Source organism: Hypanus sabinus, chromosome 2 (assembly GCF_030144855.1).
Source record: "Hypanus sabinus isolate sHypSab1 chromosome 2, sHypSab1.hap1, whole genome shotgun sequence".
Lineage (NCBI taxonomy): Eukaryota > Metazoa > Chordata > Chondrichthyes > Myliobatiformes > Dasyatidae > Hypanus > Hypanus sabinus.
Genome location: NC_082707.1, coordinates 108,427,629 through 108,448,416, shown reverse-complemented (window position 1 = coordinate 108,448,416; position 20,788 = coordinate 108,427,629). Strand labels below are relative to the sequence as shown.

Below are 20,788 nucleotides of genomic sequence, written 5' to 3'. Positions count from 1 at the left end.
AATATGCATACCCAAACCTACTCCCATCTTGGCAGGATATCTTTTTTTTAAATTCCTGTATCAAAGAATTTTGTCATGATCTAAAATACAAATATATAGATTCAAAATAAGTCATTTAGTTTGCTAATGAAATAAACAGTTAATAAACAGTACATAATACACTTTAACAGAAACATTGTCCTTAAAGTGTGCTTCTAGAGTCAGCAAAGAAGTGACAGTGTGTTCAAAACAGTTGAGTCTAGTGAAAGAATGATAATTTAGTGAATATACCCAACTTCTCGTATAAAAACACCAAGGTCTTCACAAATTCTGTTTGCAGATATTAAGATCTCTTAAGGTGAATAAACCTCCCATCCTTAAATTATATTCTGTATATCACACGGTAAAATATGTGCATCAACTTTTAATTCTAAATCTTACATCCAGTATGTCTTCAAATATACTTACAAGTTTCTTGGATAATTAAAAAATATAACTGCTTGTACATTTAGGTGTGGTATGAATTTTCAAAAACTACTTGTAGCACCTCTTGATCAGATTCTACGGTAGGCCTTTGCATGTCATTTCAAGTAAAGTGGACCTATAGCAGAAAAAAAATGCATGACTCATCTCCAAGTGTCAAGCTAGATTGACTTTGCTAAAGTCCCCTATACTGTACAGTATATGGCTTGTGATTGTTTTGTGATCACCCCACCAGAAGGATTTTATTGGTTCAGAATGAAAGCTAAGCTATAAATGATGATCTTACCATTGAGACAGGCAGCATGATCAACATGAATGAGGAGATTAGCACAGTGGAGTTCAGAACTGAACCAAATCATAAGATGTGAGAGAGCAGTTCCATTAGCTGCACAAAGGTGACCTAACCTGTCCTCCTACAGGGAAGATCAAAGTCGACATGAGCACAACTTTATAGTTGTGTGGTTCAATTTCAGTTATTTTTCTTCACAACCCAGTTGTTTATTGCTTAAATTCTGCTCATAGTTTATTATTATGGTTGCTGTATCCTTTGTGTCCTTGGTTGCCTAAAATGAACTAAAGGAAAGCTTGGGAGGAAATAAATGTAACGGGTGGAACAATTTCTGGATATTCTGGGCATTAGCTTCCTTAAGGTTATCATAGCTGGGGGAAGTAATGAGGTTAAGCTCCCAATGACCATAAAGCATAGAACAATACTGCACAGAAACAGGCCCTTCAGCCCCAATGTTGTGACGAACCAGCTAAAAAAAATCAGAAACCCCCAAAACTAATCCCTCCTACCTACACAGTGTCCATATCCCTCCATCTTCCTCACATTCATGTGACACTCTAAACGTCTCTTAAAAGCCTCTCGTGTATTTGTCTCTACCAGCATACCAGGCAGTGTATTCCAGATATCTACTCCTCTGAGTAAAAAAACTTGCCCCTCGTGTCACCTTTGAACCTAGCCCCTCTCACCTTCAATACATGCCCTCTGATATTAGGCATTTATGCCCCAGGGAAAAAAATACTCCCTGTCTACTCATAATCTTACAAACCTCTATCAGATTTCCCCGCAGCCTCTGCCACTCCAAAGAAAATAACCCAAGTTTGTCTAGCCTCTTGTGATTGCACATGCCCTCTAAACCTCTTCTGCACCCTCTCCAAAGCCTCTGCGCCCTTCCTGTAGTGGGGGTGATCAGAACCATATACAATATTCTAGATGTGGGCTAACCAGAGTTTTATGAAGTTGCAACATAAAAGCAAATTTTGCCATTCAGTCCATCAATTCTAATTTCCTTTGACACCCTGATTCATGAAAAACCTATCAAGCTCCACCTTAAGTTTACTCAACAACTTGGCCTGCACAGCCATCTGTGGCAATGAATTCCACAGATTCACCACCCTCTAGCTTAAAAAAAAATTTCCTCATCTCTTCACCAGATGGATGTTCCTTATTTCCGAAGCCGTGCCCTCCTGGACTCTTCCAATGTAGGAAACATCCTCTCCACATTTACACTGTCTAGGCCTTTCAATATTCAAAAGGTTTCAATGAGATTCCCCCCACCCCCTTTATTCTTCTAAGCTCCAGTAAGTACAGGCCCAGAGCCATCAAACACTCATGTTAACTCTTTCATTCCTGGGATCATGCTCGTGAACCCCTTGGACCTTCTCCAATGCCACCACATTCTCTTTCTTGGATAAAGGGTCTAAAACTGCTCACAACACCAATTTCTTTCTGACCAATGCCTTTTAAAGCCTCAACATTATGTCCTTGCTTTTGTATTCTAGTCTGTTCAAAATGAATCCTAACATTGTGTTTGATTTCCTTACCGATGATTCAACCTGCAAATAAACCTTTTGGCAATCCTGCATGAGGACTCCCATATCCCCTTGCACCTCCAATTTCTGAATTTTCTCCCCATTTAGAGAATATTCTACACTTCTATTCCTTCTGCCAAAATGCATGACCATGCACTCACTACACTATTTGTTCCATCTGTCACTTCTTTGCCCATTCTGCTTGTTATTCTAACATGATCACTGCCTCCTAAGGGTTCCTTTATCTTAAGCTCCCTCATCAAATCTGGGTCATTAAATAACACCTAATCTAGAATTGCCATTCCCCTGGTGGACTCAACCACAAGCTGCACTAAAAAGCCATGTCGTAACATTTTACAGATTCCTTCCTGGGATCCAGCACCAACCTGATTTTCTCAGTCCTCCTGCATATTGAAATGCCCCATGATTATTACAACATTGCCCTTGTTACATGCTCCATTGTAATGTATAGCCCAAGTCCTGACTCATACTTGGAGGCCTGAATATAACTCTCATCAGCATCTTTTTACCATTGTAGTTTCTTAAATCCTCCCACAGGGACACTACATCTTCTGATGCTATGTCACCTCTCACCTCTTTATTAGGATTGTGTGCATCTCAAATAGCATCTGACAACCAAATACAGCTCCTGGGCTTCATGTGGCTTAGCTACTAAGCCTGGTGGAATCTTTTCTACTAAAAGAAAGGGGGCAAAGGTGGGTTACTGATGCCTTAAAACCAGGTGCTTTGGGAAAATGCGGCTCATCAGCCGCATCTAAGAGGGAAAATTCTGATCTCAAACCACTAGTTTGCAGCTATACCTAGTCATGGAGAAAGCTTTGGGAGTAAACCCTGAGGAAAAATCCCAAGCTAGAGTCCCTAAGACAGTCCTACATTGAGTTCAATGTCAACTGGCAACTCCTGTGACACGGCTGGAGCCAAACTGTACCAGTCTCTGCCGTTCCTTTGGATTCATCAGCTGCGTGGAGAGGGGGAGCAGTTTGCTCTCTGTATCATATGGCCCTGGCTGGCTTTTGGGGTTGGGTAAGCAGATTTTACTGGACTGTTAGATGGTCCTCCTCATAGACACCCAAGCACCATTTTAAGTTTAATACATTACACAACATACTTACCAATGAATCTTGAGTTTAAAGGAAAAGTGACATACACAAGCACTGTGGTTCCCAGCTGTAAACCTTACATAAATTTTGACAACTGTAGTGATCAAAATTTAGAAACTTCGTAATTATACCCAAATGAGTGTAAGAAAGGAAGATACAAGTGGCTGATTAATAGACAATAAACTAGCAAATAGAATGCCAGTGGGAGAACTAGGAGGGCAAACAAGATGTAGGAACATTATGCGTGCAAGAAACTGGAGCTGCTGTGGGGGGGGTGGAGGGTTAAACTAATTAGGCAGAGCTGTGGCTACTAGAATGATAGATCAGTTGGTGTACAAGTAGATGTACTGAGACTATGAGGAAGGATAGGCAGTTGATTGGGCAAAACTGCAGTCGGGGCAATGGGTTGAATTACATCTAAACAGTAGACTCAATGGTTTGGAAAAGAGAGGGTAAAGTAAAAGAGAAGGAGAATGTAGGAGAGGTTATGAAAGACAAGAATAAATAAAAAGACAATAAGTTTAGAGGGGTATAAGAATTAATTTGAAAAGGGTGGATACAGAACTAAAAGGGTTATATTTGAATGCACTCAGTATACGGAATAATGTAGATGACCTAGGCAGGTATGATGCAGTGGGCATCACTGAGTCATGGCTGAAAGAAGATCATAGTTGGGAGATTGACAGCCAAAGATATTCTGTAATGTATGAAGACTATTTGAAGCTCTGGGCCTGTACTTGCTGGATATTAGAAGAACATGGGGAGATCTCATTGCAACCTATTAAATATTGAAAAGCCTAGATAGAATGGAAGTGGAGATGTTTCCTATAGTGGGGAGTCTAGGACTAGAGGGCACAGCCTTAGAATGGAAGGATGTCTCTTTAGAACAGAGATGAAGAGTAATTTCGTCAGCCAGAGGGTAGTGAATCTATGGAATTCATTGTCATAGACGGTTGTGGAGGCCAAGTCACTGGGTATATTTAGCGACTGATAATTAAATGGGGATTAGTGAAGGTGTCAAAGATTACGAACAGAAGGCAGGAGATTGGGGTTGAGAGGGATAATAAATCAGCCATGATTGAATGACTCAATGGGCCAAATGGCCTAATTCTGCTCCAGTAGCCATTACCAGCACAAAATGGGCAGGAAGGAGGGGAATACAGGAAACTTCAATAAAACAGTCACTGTGAGAGGGCATGGAGTTTACCAAAGTACAGGAAACCAGAGTATCCTTATGGGGAAATACATACAGAATAAATACTGTCTGCTGTCAGTGAGATGTCATGAGCCAATCAGGGACAACGATAGCAGTTACCTAGACAGGAGTGAATTTATTCAAGGCAAAATTAATGATCATATTTTTGATATAGTACCAGAGGGTTGATAAGGTTAATGTGATTTGTTATACAAATTTCATAAAAGTGTTTGATAAACTGACATACAACAGGCTTGTCATTGAAATTGAAAGGGGATGCAGAACCAAGAATGGAACAATGGCTGAGTGGCAGAAATAGTAGTACTGAAAGGAGGGAGTTCATTGCTGGGGGGGGTTTCAACTTGTAACATGAACATCTGCACCCAATGGCCACACCTTGGTAATGCAAATATCTAATTAACCAATCATATGGGAGAAACTCAGTACATGAAAGCATGCAGGCATAGCCAAGAAGTTCAGTTTTCAGACCAAACATCAGAATGGGAAATAAATGTGATCCAAGTGACTTTGACCATATTGGTGATGCCAGATGGGGTGGTTTGAATATATCAGAAACTACTGATTTCCTGGGATGCTCATGTACAACAATCTCTAGAGCAGGTGTTCCCAATCTTTTTTATGCCACGGACACCTACTACTAACCAAGGGGTCTGTGGACCCCAGTTTGGAGACCTCTGCTCTAGAATTTACAGTGAGTGCCAGTTCTGTGGATGAATGAGAGAGGTCAGAGGAGAATGATCAGATAGGTTCTTGCTGTCTGAAAGACCACAGTAACTCAAATTACATTGCATCAATGGTGTGCAGAAGAACATCTCTGCATGCATAACACATGAAGCCTTGCAGTGGATGGGCTACTGCAGCAGAAGACCACTAACATACAAAATATACTCAGTGTCTACTTTATTAAGTACTTTCTGCACCTAATAAAGCGGCCACCAAAGTGTGTTTTGTTTCTGGTGACACAAGGACAAAGAGAAATATAAAATGTGGCGTGGGCATTGTGACAATGATCTGGACAGACAAATGTGGAGGCAGGACTTAAAATTTTAAGTAGTTCAATGCTGAGGGAGATCTTAGGGACTGGGATGTCCTGTGGGCGATTCACAAAAGACTGGTGTGCGGGTAAGTGACTAATCTGGAAAGCTCGGAGACCATCATTGACACTATGGTGGGTGAACCTTGGATATGCAGGAGATCATAGGAACTGCGACTGGGAAATGGTCAGCTATGATTTTATTGAACGGACATAGGGGACCAATGGCCAACTCCTGCTCTGACTTCCCAGCTCACTCCAAAGGCCGGAGTGAATTCTGATTAAGCAGATATATTGATTGTTGGAAATAAGTTAAAATTCTGTATCTATGGTGCGTGGGTCACAATGACTTGACTTCCATCCAACCTTCATCCTATTTTGACGAAAAAGGAATTACTCTTCCATCGTTGCCACTGGATCAGAATCCATACTGCCCACAACTACACACATTGTCACCAAAAAGACTGCAGTGAGCTGCAGTTTCTGAAGAGTGTCTCTCTCACTTCAGGAGACTATACAAATTGGTCATGCCAGCAACATCTGCATCCCTGAAATACTGCAAACCACACCATGGGGAACATTTTTAGCCTGGCTCCAATCGATCATTAGGGGGCCAGGCTTGTACTCACATCAGCCAACACAACTACATTACAAATTATACTGGATCGCTTATTCAAGAGAATAGCCAGCAGTTCAGGATGAGGTGCAAAGCTGAGACATGGTGAGCTTACAGCATGAAACAGACCACTTAGCCCAAGCAAGTGTGTGCAAAGCTGTACAATGTTAAAATATGCCAGAAGAAATAGGATGTTTCCAGGCAATATTCTACAATGGGGTGCCATTAAACTACAGTTTTGAAGGAATGCAAATATACCCAGAAGTAAAAGCTGAATGTTGGGATTGTATCACTGGAAAAAAGTGTAACATCTCCCTCAAAACATTATTTTGTGAGCCCAGAGAATACTTCAACAGCACTTGATCTTTTGGTTAGTGTGACATTTAGGAAGCACAGGAAACAGGGAATAACTGCTAGCTCTTTTGGAGTCAGCAGAGGTATAGCATGAACTACAGCCTCCTCACACTAAATATATCCATTTGACAGCATGGGGCTGTTGAGATGCTCATGAACTTTAGGTTAAGTCCAACATCCATGCAAATGAGGAAAACCAGCAGTCTCTTGCTGAATCTTATTTAACATCCACAAGGAAAAAGTGCAGTGACTTGAGCCCTCTGCACAGCTTCCAAGTGAGGATGCACTTCAGATCATGAAGTCATACAACATGGAACTCATCCATACTGACCAAGATTCCCATCTCAGCCTGTATTTGGCCATATCCATCTAGACTTTTCCTATCCATATATCTGTCCACATTCAAACTGTATCCAGCTCTGGCAGCTCATTCCACCCATGTGAGGAAGTTACCCCTCAAGTCCCCCCTGACTCTTTCCCCTGTCACGTTAAACCTATGCTGATTAATTTTTATCCCCCTACCTTAAGGAAAAGACCTCCACCTTTCATTGAGTTTATAAACCTGAGCAAGGTCAGCCTCCTTTCCTCCAGTGAAAACTGTCCCAGCCCTTTCTAGCCTCTCCTTATAACTCAAGATCCAATCCAAGCAACATCTTTTCTACTCTAGCTCCAGCTTATTATTTACATCCATCACTCCCTTTCTGTTGCCTGCCTCTCGCCCACGACTTAGAGCCAGTACACAGGCAAATGATACTGAATGTGATCTTTTTCCCTTCTTTATTCTATATGGACTTAGAAACCCTTTGATTTGCTTCACTTTGGGCAAGTTATATTTTCCCATCGTATTAATGCCTGAGAACATTGATTAGTCACTGCACCAAGAAAGAGGTTTCACCCATCACCTGTGAGCTACCGCTCTCCGTGCATGGCCCCGTTATCCCTGCTGCAGCAGCCGGTTGTGAGTCAGATGTTTGGAACAAGTTGAACAGCAAAAACTGGCGTGGTACTGGTTGGAGCACAGGTTGGCCTGCATTATCAGATCACAGTTTGCCAGCTCCGGCAGGTCCACACACAGTGAATCAAGGGCTGTAGGGGACGTTGTTGCTTCTGCAGCTGAAAAATATCACATGAAAAGTATTTGGAATGCAGTAGGCACGAGTGCTACCCTCTACCACAGGGAAGCAGATTCTCACTGACAGATGCAGAAATGCAGGACAGCAGTGTTGACTGGGATGTGACAGGGGTCACCACTGAAATTTGCCAGCTCCAGTGACTAGTACATACTACACTTGAATATATTTCAGGGTGTCACAGACTCATACAACATGGAGACAGGCCCACTGGCCCAGCGTACTGACCAACCACCCATTTCATTCTGCCCGTACTCCACCCAGACTCTCCCCCTCACGAGGCACCATTTAACAGCCAATTAACCTATCAACCCACACATCTATGCCTAAAGCTCACAGTTACAAACTTCACCCAGACAGCAGCAGAGGTCAGCACTGAATTCTTCAAGTTCTGCAATATAGCATCTGGAAATCACAGTAAAGTACCAGCAATGAATGACAGAATGACCTGGGTGCATTTTTCTTGAACAGCTCCACTTGTGTTTGGATTTTTGTTTCAGGAGGAATAGAATGAACTCACTAACAGTATCTCTGGGTCCCCACCAGAAAATGAGGCCAGGTGTCAGATGGAACTGTTACCAAGAATCCAGAGATGATCAGTAAATGCCTCAGCCTCCTCCCTTAACCGGCTACTCCCACTGTCGGCCAAAGGGTGGAGATGGACAGCACAATCACTGTACAAAGGTACTAGGACAACTACCACAGACCGTCAGACTCTCATCTTACTCACATGTCACTGTCAGCTCAGCACTGGCGCTGACCGAGCGAGATCCACTGTAGGCATTGCAGGTGTAGGTCCCAGCGTCTCTCAGCTGAGCATTGTGTAAAGTCAAGGTGCCACCCGGTGAAATGGTGATGTGATTGGTGTCCACTCTCACAGGGATCCCATTCCTGCATTAAAAACAAATCTACTTAGCATAGTCTGGCTGCACCATTTCTTCATTGGTGTGGCTTGTGGCCAAGTGGTTAAGGCATTGAACTAGTGATCTGAAGGTCGTGAGTTTGAGCCCCAGCCGAGGCAGCGTGTTGTGTCCTCGAGCAAGGCACTTAACCACACATTGCTCCAGTCCACCCAGCTGAAAACGGGTACCGGCAAAATGCTGGGGTTAACCTCGCGATAGACTGGTGTCCTATCCGGGGTGAGTCTCATACTCTTAGTCGCTTCACTCCACAGAAACCAGCATAAGCACCAGCCTGATGAGCTTATAAGGCTCGAGGCAGACTTTAACTAATTAATTTCTTCATTAAGGAAGATACCAGCAAATCATCCTCACATCAATTCAGCTTTCAGTCATTATTCAGGTAGACTTGCTAGAGCCTGGGCATCTGTTGAAACCCGGTGTGGGACAGTGGATTTATGTCTGACCTGACCCAAACTACCCTTGAGAAGGGTGTGAGCCACCTCCTTGAACCACTGCAGGACTGCAGGGGAAGGAGTTATAGAGGTGATACAGGACAGGTAATATCATTCTAATATTGCATTGTGCTTGGCTTAGATAGAATGCGCAGGAGGTGGCATTCACCCACATCTGCTGTTCCTGCCCTTCTTGGCGGTAGAGGTGGTGTTGGGGCAAACTGGGAGAGTAAATGGATTGCATTTTTAGCCAATGTACACTATGGTGTGTAGGGAATGGATGCAATGGATGGGGAAGGGATGCTGATTGAGTTGCTGTTTTGTCTTGGATGGTATTGGGTTCTTGAGTGTTGTATGGACCAGATCAGTGGAGAGCGTTCCATCACACTCCTGATTTCTGCTTTGCAGAGAGTGGACAAGCAGGAGGCAATTGGATGTCAGCGTTGTGGCCATGGAATGGAGGCGCAGTACTGACTGATCCTGGCACCACTGTGCTCACTCTTATGGCTGAAAACAAGAGGTTGAAGCAGAGATGGGTCCCACACTCAGCTTGTCTTTGGCAGCCTGGAGCTGTGCACTTCCATTTTAGGTGCATTGGTGTTGGCCGCTGATGTTAATGAGCAGTGCCCTGTACGAGTGCAAACCTCCTTGAAGGCGAGTTGGGAGAAATGTGGGTCCACAGCCCATTGCACACTAAAAAAACAGAATCAACTTCTTCCTGTGGGGTTTCTCAGAGTCAGAGTAATTGTGACTGACAGAAAGCATGAAACTCACTGGATAGTGGCAGCAGCACAGTGTGGCTGAGTGAGTGGGTAGGTAGGGAGGGAAAGAGGAAATACCAAAGTAGTGCTCGTGGGTTCATGGACCATTGCAAAATCTGATGGCAGAGGTAAAAAACCTTTCCTAATGCGACCAGTGGGCATTTTCATGCTCATGTACCTCCTCCCTGATAGTAGTAATGCCCCGGACAGTAAGGGTCCTTACTGACAGACACTGCTTTTGAAACTGTCATCGATGGTGGGGATGGTTGTGCTCATTATGGAGCTCTCTGCAGCCTCTTATAATTGCCTATACCAGATGGAGAAGCAACCAATCAGAATGCTCTCTAAAGTACAACTTCAGAAATCTACTCGAGTCTTTGGTGACGTACCAGATCTGCTCAAACTCCTGACGAAGTATAGCTGCTGGTATGCCTTCCTTGTAATTGTTTCAGTATGATGGGCCAGGATAGAACCGCTGAGATGTTGATGCCCAGGAACTTGAAGCTGCTCATCCTTCAACGATATCTGATGCACGTTCTCAGAACTTCACCTTCCTGAAGTCCACACTCAATTCCTGAATCTGCTGACATTGAATGCAAGGTTGTTGTTGTGACACCACTAGACTAACCGACGTCCGGGTGATCCATGACCAAGTGGAGAGCCACTGAGATTGTGTCCACTGTAGGCATATTGTGGTGATAGGTGAATCGCAGCAGCTCCAGGTCCTTGCTCAGGCAGGGGATATTTGACCAGCCTCTCAATGCATTTCATCACAGTAATGTGCCACTGGCTTTAGTTGTTGAGGCAGGCCATCCAGCTCTTTCTTGCTTGACATCCTTTTAAAGCAGGTGGAAACCTCCAATTGTAGCAGTACAAGGTTGATGGTGACCTTGAACACTCCAACGAGTTGGTTGGCACAGGTTTTCAGTGCCCTGCCTGTTACACTATCAGGGCCTGATGCTTTGTGAGGGTTCACCTTCCTGACATCAGCCTCAAAAACAGGAGATAGCAGATTTGCCAGAAGCCGTGGGGATTCACACAGGTGTAGTTTTATTCTCCCTTTCAATGCGTGCATAAAAAGCACCAGCATCAAAGAGTGAAGCATCATAGACTTTTATGCTGTTACAGATTGGAAACCCAGTCACTGCTGTCGTGCATCTGACTGTGTCTCGAACTTTACCCAGAATTGCCTTTTCCCTCTGACGATGGCCTTGTACCTGGACTTCTTGTAGGGTTCATGATTGCTGGTCTTGAATGCCACAGATCTAACTCTCTGCATATTGTGAATGTTCTGGTTCATCCACAGCTTCTGGTTTTGGTATAACTGGTGTTTTCTCAAAGGCACACACTCACTGTGGAGTAGAAGCATCTTTGCAATTAGGTTTTGGATCGAGGATGCCATTTGCCTGAGGTGGCTGACGAGATCAGTGTGTGACCGGAGGAGAAGGGGACTGAGGGGTGGGTGTATAGGTTATTAGGGACTTGGTCCACTCCTTACACTGCCTGCACGAAGCTCTGCGTACTTCTGAGGTATAAAATCCTCACCATCTTCTTCAAAAACCACGATCAGTCACGGGCCAGAGGATCCCAGGAGCCAGTTGGGATGGGCTTCTGTTTCTTCCCCACAAGGAGACTCTCTGGGGAAAAATATTCCCTTTTTCTTCCTGAAATCTCTGCCCATTGGGAGCTCTGATGGCTTGGTCAGGGAGCCTGGCATCAAGCCTGTGGACAATCTGGACACTTTCCCCCACAAATGAGTCAGGAGCAAGAGCAGGCAGTGAGGTGGACTACCCCAGTCCGTGTCCATCACCATGACAGGTCAAGGAATGGGAATTCCCAGGATCCAGTGTGATGTTGTAGGTCTTCACGGGCTCTCTGTGCACATTCTTGTCTCCTTTCCATGATGACCCTGGTGATCTCCTACCCTTACCAAGGCTAATGAGAATGAGGAGGGACTTGGGCTGGGGCATCGATGCTTGTTCACATCCTGCCAAGGAACCTAGTGTGGGGTACGGAAAGCTGTCCTACCAAACACAGCAGAACCTCTAAGTGGGTTATGTTGGCCGGGGAGAGTCAGACCAAATAGGAATTCAGTTGGTGAATTCTACCTGAAAGAGTGGTGGGACTAGAGTGTAGATTAATAATCGGCAATATTTACAGCATGTAACTATTAGTAATTACACCATCCAAGACAGCACCGACATCTTAGCCCCCTCCCTCCCTCTTCCCCATACCTCCCTATCCCCTTAATAAGCCCCACATCTCCCTCAGCTGTGTCATGATGCTGCATGGGAACTGATTGGATCACTGTCCAGGAACAATTCCCCAGCGTGGGGGCCACCAGGACAGGACATTCTTCCCCAGGGTGGGGTTTAGACCACCTGTCCCAGTTTACCTGGTCCATCGCACGTGCGCTCGGCTGTCAGACACCACACAGGAAAGCTCGGTTCGTCCTCCCAAGGTCACATCCGAATTCCGTGGAGGCTCAATAATCTCCAGCTCACCTGACCGAGACAGAGGTTGTGTTAGTACCTCTGGAACCCAAGTTCAGAACCCCACCCCTGCTCATTCACAAGAAAAAATACACACTGATGTCCCCTGTAGCCAAGATGGCTAGTGGGAGATGGAACAGGAACACCGACAGCAGCTGGAACAACGACAGGAATGGGAATGGCAGTGGGATAAGCTTCATCGCCGGAACAGTGACAGGAATGGGAACGGCAGTGGGATGAGTTCCTGGAGTTCTTGGAGATTTTCCTCAGGGTGTGACCCTCTCCCCTCTAAAGAAAAGGGCAGGGAAGGGCTTTGGGTGGGTGGGGGTGTCACCCTATTGGGACACGATTCCATAAACAGAGAACCCATCCCAGCATCACCTCGTATGTTGCAAGCTTTGATGTAAAGGACAATCTCCCCAGAGCAGTGTCTGCCAGTCCTGTGTAGAGAGAGCACTCAGCCCAGATGCAGAATATATAGTGGGACATCCAGCCCTACTGACTGCAGTTTCCACAGACATTGGTCACTCTAGCCTCAGCTTTCCAGGAGAGGGGACTATTGGGGCAAAATTCCTTATGCTAGAAGTATTCCCTATCCTAGACTAACACTGCAAATTAAACACTGAGGGGCAATGTATGTAGGATTAATTAACTGAGAAAAATCGAACTTAATGTCTCCCAACTTCTCAATCCAGCTCTGGGTTAAACAAAGCAAGAGGTTACATTTTATATTAAGTGCAATGAGTGGCCTTGGGCAATCACAGGTAGGCAGGAGGACGAGGGAGAGCAGCTTGTCCCTCATTCGGAGCAAGAAGGCTGTGAGTGAACAGCTAAGGATTTCCAGAACAAAGGCATTTTTACTAGTTGGAGTAAAGAGAGGCAAGACTGCACAGGCGTGTGATGTCAGCCAGTAGAGTGGGAAAAGTTTTTTAAAAGACCGCCATATCCAGCGGGTAGCGGACTGAGAGGGTATCAGAGTGATCCGGCTTTAGCTCAGCGGGCTTAGGTGGTAACAAGGTGAGGTAAGTTTACCTGTGTTAATTGAGGAAAGGAAGTATGTGTGTGAGGCCGGTTTTCTGTGCTTGGTGTCAGATGTGGGAAGTCCTGGCCCAGCCTCTCATGGGAGGCAGACAAGTGGGTCACAGTCAGGAGGGGGAAGGGGAAAAGTCAGGTACTAGTGAGTATCCCTGTGGCTATCCCCCTGAACAGTAAGTACTCCTGTTTGAGTACTGTTGGGGGAAGTAACAGTGGCTGTGCCTCTGGCACAGAGTCTGGTCCTGTGGCTCAGAAGGGTAGGGAAAGGAAGAGGATGGCCACAGTGATAGGGGACTCTATAGTTAGGGGGTCAGACAATCAGGCGATTCTGTGGATGCAGGAAAGAAACTCAGATGGTAGTTTGCCTCGCAGGTGCCAGGGTCCGGGATGTTTCAGATCGCGTCCACGGTATCTTGAGGTGGGAAGAAGAACAGCCAGAGGTCGTGGTACAAACAGGTACCAACGACAGAGGTAGGAAAAGGGAAGAGGTCCTGAAAACAGACTACAGGGAGTTAGGAAGGAAGTTGAGAAGCAGGACCGCAAAGGTAGTAATCTCAGGATTACTGCCTGTGCCACGTGACAGTGAGTATAGGAATAGAATGAGGTGGAGGTTAAATGCACGGCTGAGGGATTGGAGCAGGGGGCAGGGATACAGATTTCTGGATCATTGGGACCTATTTGGGGCAGGAGTGACCTGTACAAAAAGGATGGGTTACACTTGAATCCCAGGGGTCAATATCATAACAGGGAGGTTTGCTAAGACGACTGGGGAGAGTTTGAATTAGAATTGTTGGGGGTGAGAACGAAACTGAAGAGACTGGGGAAGAGGCGGTTGGGTAAGAGAAAGCTTGGAGACAGTGCGAGAGGGAGGATAGGCCGATTATAGACAAGGGATGCACTCAGACCGACGGTTTGAGATGTGTCTATTTTAACACAAGGAGTATTGTGAACAAAGCGGATGAGCTTAGAGCGTGGATCCGTACTTGGAGATATGATGTGGTGGCCATTACAGAGACTCAAATGGCTCAGGGGCAGCAATGGTTACTTAAAGTGCTGGGTTTTAGATGTTTCAGAAAGGACAGGGAGGGAGGCAAGAGAGGTGAGGGGTGTGGCACTGTTGATCAGAGATAGAGTCACGGATGCAGAAAAGGTGGACATCAAGGGGGGATTGTCTACGGAGTCTCTGTGGGTGGAATTTAGGAACAGGAAGGAGTCAGTAACTTTACTGGGTGTTTTTTATAGGCCACCCAGTAGTAACAGGGATATCAAGGAGCAGATAGGGAAACAGATCCTGGAAAGGTGTAATAATAAGAGAGTTGTCGTGATAGGAGATTTTGATTTCCCTAATATCGACTGGCATCTCCCTAGAGCAAAGGGTTTAGATAGGACAGAGTTTGTTTGGTGTGTTCAAGAAGGTTTCTTGACACAGGAAATGAACCTAGTCAGGTGTCAGATCTCAGTGGGAGAGCATTTTGGAGATAGTGATCATAATTCTTTCTCCTATACATTAGCATCGGAGAGAGTTAGGAAAAGACAAATTAGAAAAGTGTTTAATTGAAGTAAGGGGAATTATGAAGCTATCAGGCAGGAAATTGGAGGCTTAAATTGGGAACAGATGTTCTCAGGGAAAAGTCCTGAAGAAATGTGGCAAATATTCAGGGGATATTTGTGTGGAGTTCTGCATAGGTACGTTCCAATGAGACAGGGAAGTTATGGTAGGGTACAGGAACTGTGGTGTACAAAAGCTGTAATAAATCAAGAAGAAAGGAAAAGCTTACCAAAGGTTCAGAGAGCTTGGTAATGTTAGAGATCTAGAAGATTATAAGGCTAACAGGAAGGTGCTTTAGAAAGAAATTAGGAGAGCCAGAAGGGGCCATGAGAAGGCCTTGGAAGACAGGATTAAGGAAAACCCCAAGGCATTCTACAAGTATGTGAAGAGCAAGAGGATAAGACGTGGAAGATTAGGACCTACCAAGTGTGACAGTGGGAAAGTGTGTTTGGAACCAGAGGAAATAGCAGAGGTTCTTAATGAATTGGTTCTTTACTTCAGTATTCACTATGGAAAAGGATTTTGGTGATTATAGTGATGACTTGCAGCTGACTGAAAAGCTTGAGTATGTAGATATTAAGAAAGAGGATGTGCTAGAGCTTTTGGAAAGCATTAAGTTGGATAAGACAAGGGACTGGATGAGATGAACCCCAGGCTACTGCTGGAGGTGAGGGAGGAGATTGCTGAGCCTCTGGCGATGATCTTTGTATCATCAATGGAGACTGAAGAGGTTCTGGAGTTGCGGATGTTGTTCCTTTATTCAAGAAAGGGAGTAGAGATAGCCCAGGAAATTACAGATCAGTGAGTCTTACTTCAGTGTTGGTAAGTTGATGGAGAAGATACTGAGAGGCAGGATTTATGAACATTTGGAGAGGCATAATATGATTAGGAGTAGTCAACATGGCTTTGTCAAGGGCAGGTCATGCCTTACAAGTCTCATTGAATTTTTTGAGGATGTGACTAAACACATTGATGAAGGAAGAGCAGTAGATGTAGTGTATATGGATTTCAGCAAGGCATTTGATAAGGTACCCCATGCAAGGCTTATTGAGAAAGTAAGGAGGCATGGGATCCAAGGGGACATTGCTTTGTGGATCCAGAACTGGCTTGCCCACAGAAGGCAAAGAGTGGTTGTAGACGGGTCATATTCTGCATGGAGGTCAGCCACAGGGCTCAGGGATCTGTTCTGGGACCCTTACTCTTCATGATTTTTATAAATGACCTGGATGAAGAAGTGGAGGGATGGGTTAGTAAATTTGCTGATGACACAAAGGTTGGAGGTGTTGTGGATAGTATGGAGGGCTGTCAGAGGTTTCAGTGGGTCATTGATAGGATGCAAAACTGGGCTAAGAAGTGGCAGATGGAGTTCAACCGAGATAAGTGTGAAGTGGTTAATGGTGCAAAAAAGGGTAACGGCGCGGAAAAGAGTAATGGTATGGAAACGGGTAATGGCGGAGAAACAGGTAATGGTGGGGAAAAGGGTAACGTCATGGGAACAGGCCTTCCCGCTCACCACACTTGCACTATAGCTAAGAGTTTACAGCCCTTGAAGCCTATCTTTTGGAGCCCACCTCCTACACAGCAAAGTCAAACAAACGCAGTGAGAGGTGAGGGAGAGCTGGTCTTTGAAAGGATCTCTAGTAATTTATCCAAGGTCTAACTGTGCACACCTCGATTGCCAGAGAGATTGTCAACCTGAGGCAGCTTTGAATTCCTCAACTTCCGGTTTGGAGTCCGCAGAGCTCAGGGAGGGGGGTAGTTGTGGGGGCAGCACATGTAGCACAGTCAACGTCCTTAAAGCTGTTGGCATCCATTATGAAATATGGAGACCAAAACCTGCACAGTGTACTCCAGGTGCAGCCTCACCAGTGCAAAACTGCATCAAAACTTACAAAACTTCCACCAACTTTCCTGATTACTTGCTAGAATTACATATGTTTCACACACTGCAATCTGATTCTTTTATTCTACGATATCTGCAGTCTCATTCCATGTAAACAATACTTTGCATTCTTCCTTCCTAAGTGGATAACCTCACACATTATAGTGCATCTGCCAACTTCTTGTCTACTCAGGTAACTTATCCATAGCCCTCTGCAGCCTCTTTCTGTCAAATACCTAATTTAGAACATAGAATAATACAGCACATTACAGGCCCTTCACCCCACAATGTTGGGCCGACCCTCAAACCCTGTCTCCCATATAACCCCCCACCTTAAATTCCTCCATATACCTGTCTAGTCGTCTCTCAAACTTCACTAGTGTATCTGCCTCCACCACTGACTCAGGCAGTGCATTCCACACACCAACCACTCTCTGAGTAAAAAACCTTCCTCTAATATCCCCCTTGAACTTCCCTCCCCTTACCTTAAAGCCATGTCCTCTTGTACTGAGCAGTGGTGCCCTGGGGAAGAGGCGCTGGCTGTCCACTCTATCTATTCCTCTTAATATCTTGTACACCTCTATCATGTCTCCTCTCATCCTCCTTCTCTCCAAAGAATAAAGCCCTAGCTTCCTTAATCTCTGATCATAATCCATACTCTCTAAACCAGGCAGCATCCTGGTAAATCTCCTCTGTACCCTTTCCAATGCTTCCACATCCTTCTTATACTGAGGCGACCAGAACTGGACACAGTATTCTAAGTGTAGCCTAACCAGAGTTTTAGAGAGCTGCATGATTACATCTCGACTCTTAAACTCTATCCCTTGACTTATGAAAGCTAACACCCCATAAGCTTTCTTAACTACCCTATCTACCTGTGAGGCAACTTCCAGGGATCTGTGGACATGTACCCCCAGATCCCTCTGCTCCTCCACACTACCAAGTATCCTGCCATTGGAGTAACTCTGCCTTGGAGTTTGTCCTTCCAAAGTGTACCACCTCACACTTCTCTGGGTTGAACTCCATCTGCCACTGCTCAGCCCACTTCTGCATCTTATCAATGTCTCTCTGCAATCTTCGACAATCCTCTACACTATCTACAACACCACCAACCTTTGTGTCATCTGCAAACTTGCCAACCCACCCTTCTACCCCCACATCCAGGTCATTAATAAAAATCATGAAAAGTAGAGGTCCCAGAACAGATCCTTGTGGGGCACCACTAGTCACAATCCTCCAATCTGAATTTACTCCCTCCACCACAACCCTCTACCTTCTGCAGGCAAGCCAATTCTGAATCCACCTGGCCAAACTTCTCTGGATCCCATGCCTTCTGACTTTCTGAATAAGCCTACCGTGTGGAACCTTGTCAAACACCTTACTAAAATCCATGTAGATCACATCCACTGCACTACCCTCATCTATATGCCTGGTCACCTCCTCAAAGAACTCTATCAGGCTTGTTAGACACGATCTGCCCTTCGCAAAGACATGCTGACTGTCCCTGATCAGACCATGATTCTCTAAATGCCCATAGATCCTATCTCTAAGAATCTTTTCCAACAGCTTTCCCCACCACAGACACAAGGCTCACTGGTCTATAATTACCCGTATTATCCCTACTACCTTTTTTGAACAAGGGGACAACATTCACCTCCCTCCAATCCTCCGGTACCATTCCCTTGGACAACAAGGACATAAAGATCCTAGCCAGAGGCTCAGCAATCTCTTCCCTCGTCTCGTGGAGTAGCCCTGGGAATATTCTGTCAGGGACTTATCCCGGAGACTTATCTGTCCTAATGTATTTTAACAACTCCAACACCTCCTCTCCCTGAATATCAACATGCTTCAGAACATCAACCTCACTCATACTGTCCTCACTGCCATCAAGTTCCCTCTCATTGGTGAATACCAAAGAGAAGTATTCATTGAGGACCTCACTCACTTCCACAGCCTCCAGGCATATCTTCCCACCTTTATCTCTAATCGGTCCTACCTTCACTCCTGTCATCCTTCTGTTTTTCACATAATTGAAGAATGCCTTGGGGTTTTCCCTTACCCTACTCGCCAAGGCCTTCTCATGCCCCCTTCTTGCTCTTCTCAGCCCCTTCTTAAGCTCTTTTCTTGCTACCTTATATTCCTCAATAGACCCATCTGATCCTTGCTTCCTAAACCTCATGTATGCTGCCTTCTTCCACCTGACTAGATTTTCCACCTCACTTGTCACCCTACCATTCTTTATCTTTTTCACTGGGACAAATTTATCCCTAACATCTTGCAAGAGATCCTTAAACATTGACCATAATACATTTGTCCATAATACATTTCCCTGCAAAAACATCACTGCAATTCATACCCGCAAGTTCTAGCCTTCCCCAATAACTTGCCCTACCCCAATTAAAAATTTTCCTGTCCTCTCTGATTCTCAACAGACCTGGACCATTTATTTCAAACCGTTTTTCACTTTCACATCACTGCTCCTCTTTCTGCCATCCTTGAGAACTTGGTAATGAGGCTGAAATTGGGTGCAACCCTGCAGATCACGGAGACTGTTAGGTTACCATGAAATCCCACGTCATATAGGAGGAGCATTCCACTGCCTGAACTACTGTCCTGCCTACACTTGTTATGCCTCCAGCTTCTCAAACGCAAGTTCTACCTTGCACATGTTCTCATCCAAGCCACTGTCCACTTACACAGTCCCTAAATTTTACAAAGAATGGTGCAAGAAACAGACAACATTCAGGGAGCAGCAGTTCCATAGGTGAAAATGCCTTGCTAATGAGAGAGGTCAGAGGAGAACGGCCAGACTGGTTTAAGCTGACAGGAAGGCGACAGTAACTCAAATAAACACCTGTTACAACAGTCGTGTGCAGAAAAGCACCTTTGAATGCACAGCACATCGAATCTTAAAGTCTGTGGGTTACAGCAGCAGAAGACCATGAACATATGTTAAGAGGTACTTAATAAAGTGGCCACTGAAGGTAAATATAGGCCTAACACAGACAAATGGGTCTAATTCAGATACAGATCTAGGTCAGTGGGAGTTGGACCAGTTGGAAAAATGGACTGAAAACTGGCAGATGGAGTTTAATACAAACAAGTATGAGGTATTGCACTTTGGAAGGAAAAACCAAGGTAGAACATACAAGGTAAATGGTAGGGCACTGAGGAGTGCAGTAGAATAGAGGGATCTAGGAATACAGATACAAAATTCCCTAAAAGTTGTGTCACAGGTAGATAGAGTAATAAAGAGAGCTTTTGGTACATTGGCCTTTATAAATCAAAGTTTGAGTATAGGTTTACAAGGATATTGCCGGGACTTGAGAAACTGAGTTACAGAGAAAGGTTGAATAGGTTAGGACTTTATTCCCTGGAGTGTAGAAGAATGAGGGGAGACTTGATAGAGGTATATAAAATTATAATGGGTATAGATAGTGTGAATACAAGCAGGCTTTTTCCACTGAGGTTAGGGAAGAAAAAAACCAGAGGACCTGGGTTAAGGGTGAAGGGGGGAAATTTAAAGGGAACATTAGTGGGAACATTAGTTCACACAGAGAGTGGTGGGAGTGTGGAATGAGCTGCCAGATGAAGTGGTAAATGCAGGCTCACTTTTAATATTTAAGAAAAACTTGGACAGGTACATGGATGAGAGGTGTATGGAGGGATATGGACCAGGTGCAGGTCAGTGGGGACTAGGCAGAAAAACGTTTCCGGACAGCCAAGAAGGGCCAAAAGGCCTGTTTCTGTGCTGTAATGTTCTGTGGTTCTCTTCTTCTTTGGTTGTCCATCAGAATCAGATAACGACATCCACTCCTTTAACGGTGAGATCTTTGATGACTATACAGTCCTATCCTGGACCCAAAAACTCTGTTGCAGGTGGGACATGCATTTGTGGTAGTGGTGGTAGTGATGGCAACCACGGCTGCATTTCTCCTGGCTCTTCTGCTATCTTCTGGTTGTTC

At 44.9% G+C, this 20,788-nt stretch overlaps 1 protein-coding gene across 8 annotated transcripts in view; it reads right to left on the bottom strand.

Moving 5' to 3' along the window:
* Nucleotides 1-388: 388 nt before the first annotated feature.
* The window catches only part of paplna (papilin a, proteoglycan-like sulfated glycoprotein), a 610,770-nt gene continuing 590,370 nt past the window's right edge, over nt 389-20,788 (bottom strand). For 7 of the 8 annotated variants that reach the window (XM_059951694.1, XM_059951737.1, XM_059951747.1 and 4 more), the window contains 4 exons: nt 12,261-12,369; nt 8,481-8,641; nt 7,523-7,733; nt 389-580 (listed from right to left, as the gene is read on the bottom strand). In XM_059951694.1, coding sequence (XP_059807677.1) covers nt 7,555-7,733; nt 8,481-8,641; nt 12,261-12,369 — 449 coding nt within the window. In that variant the 3' untranslated portion in view covers nt 389-580; nt 7,523-7,554. The remainder of the gene's footprint in view (nt 581-7,522; nt 7,734-8,480; nt 8,642-12,260; nt 12,370-20,788) is intronic. The other variant, XM_059951720.1, reaches the window with a different exon arrangement.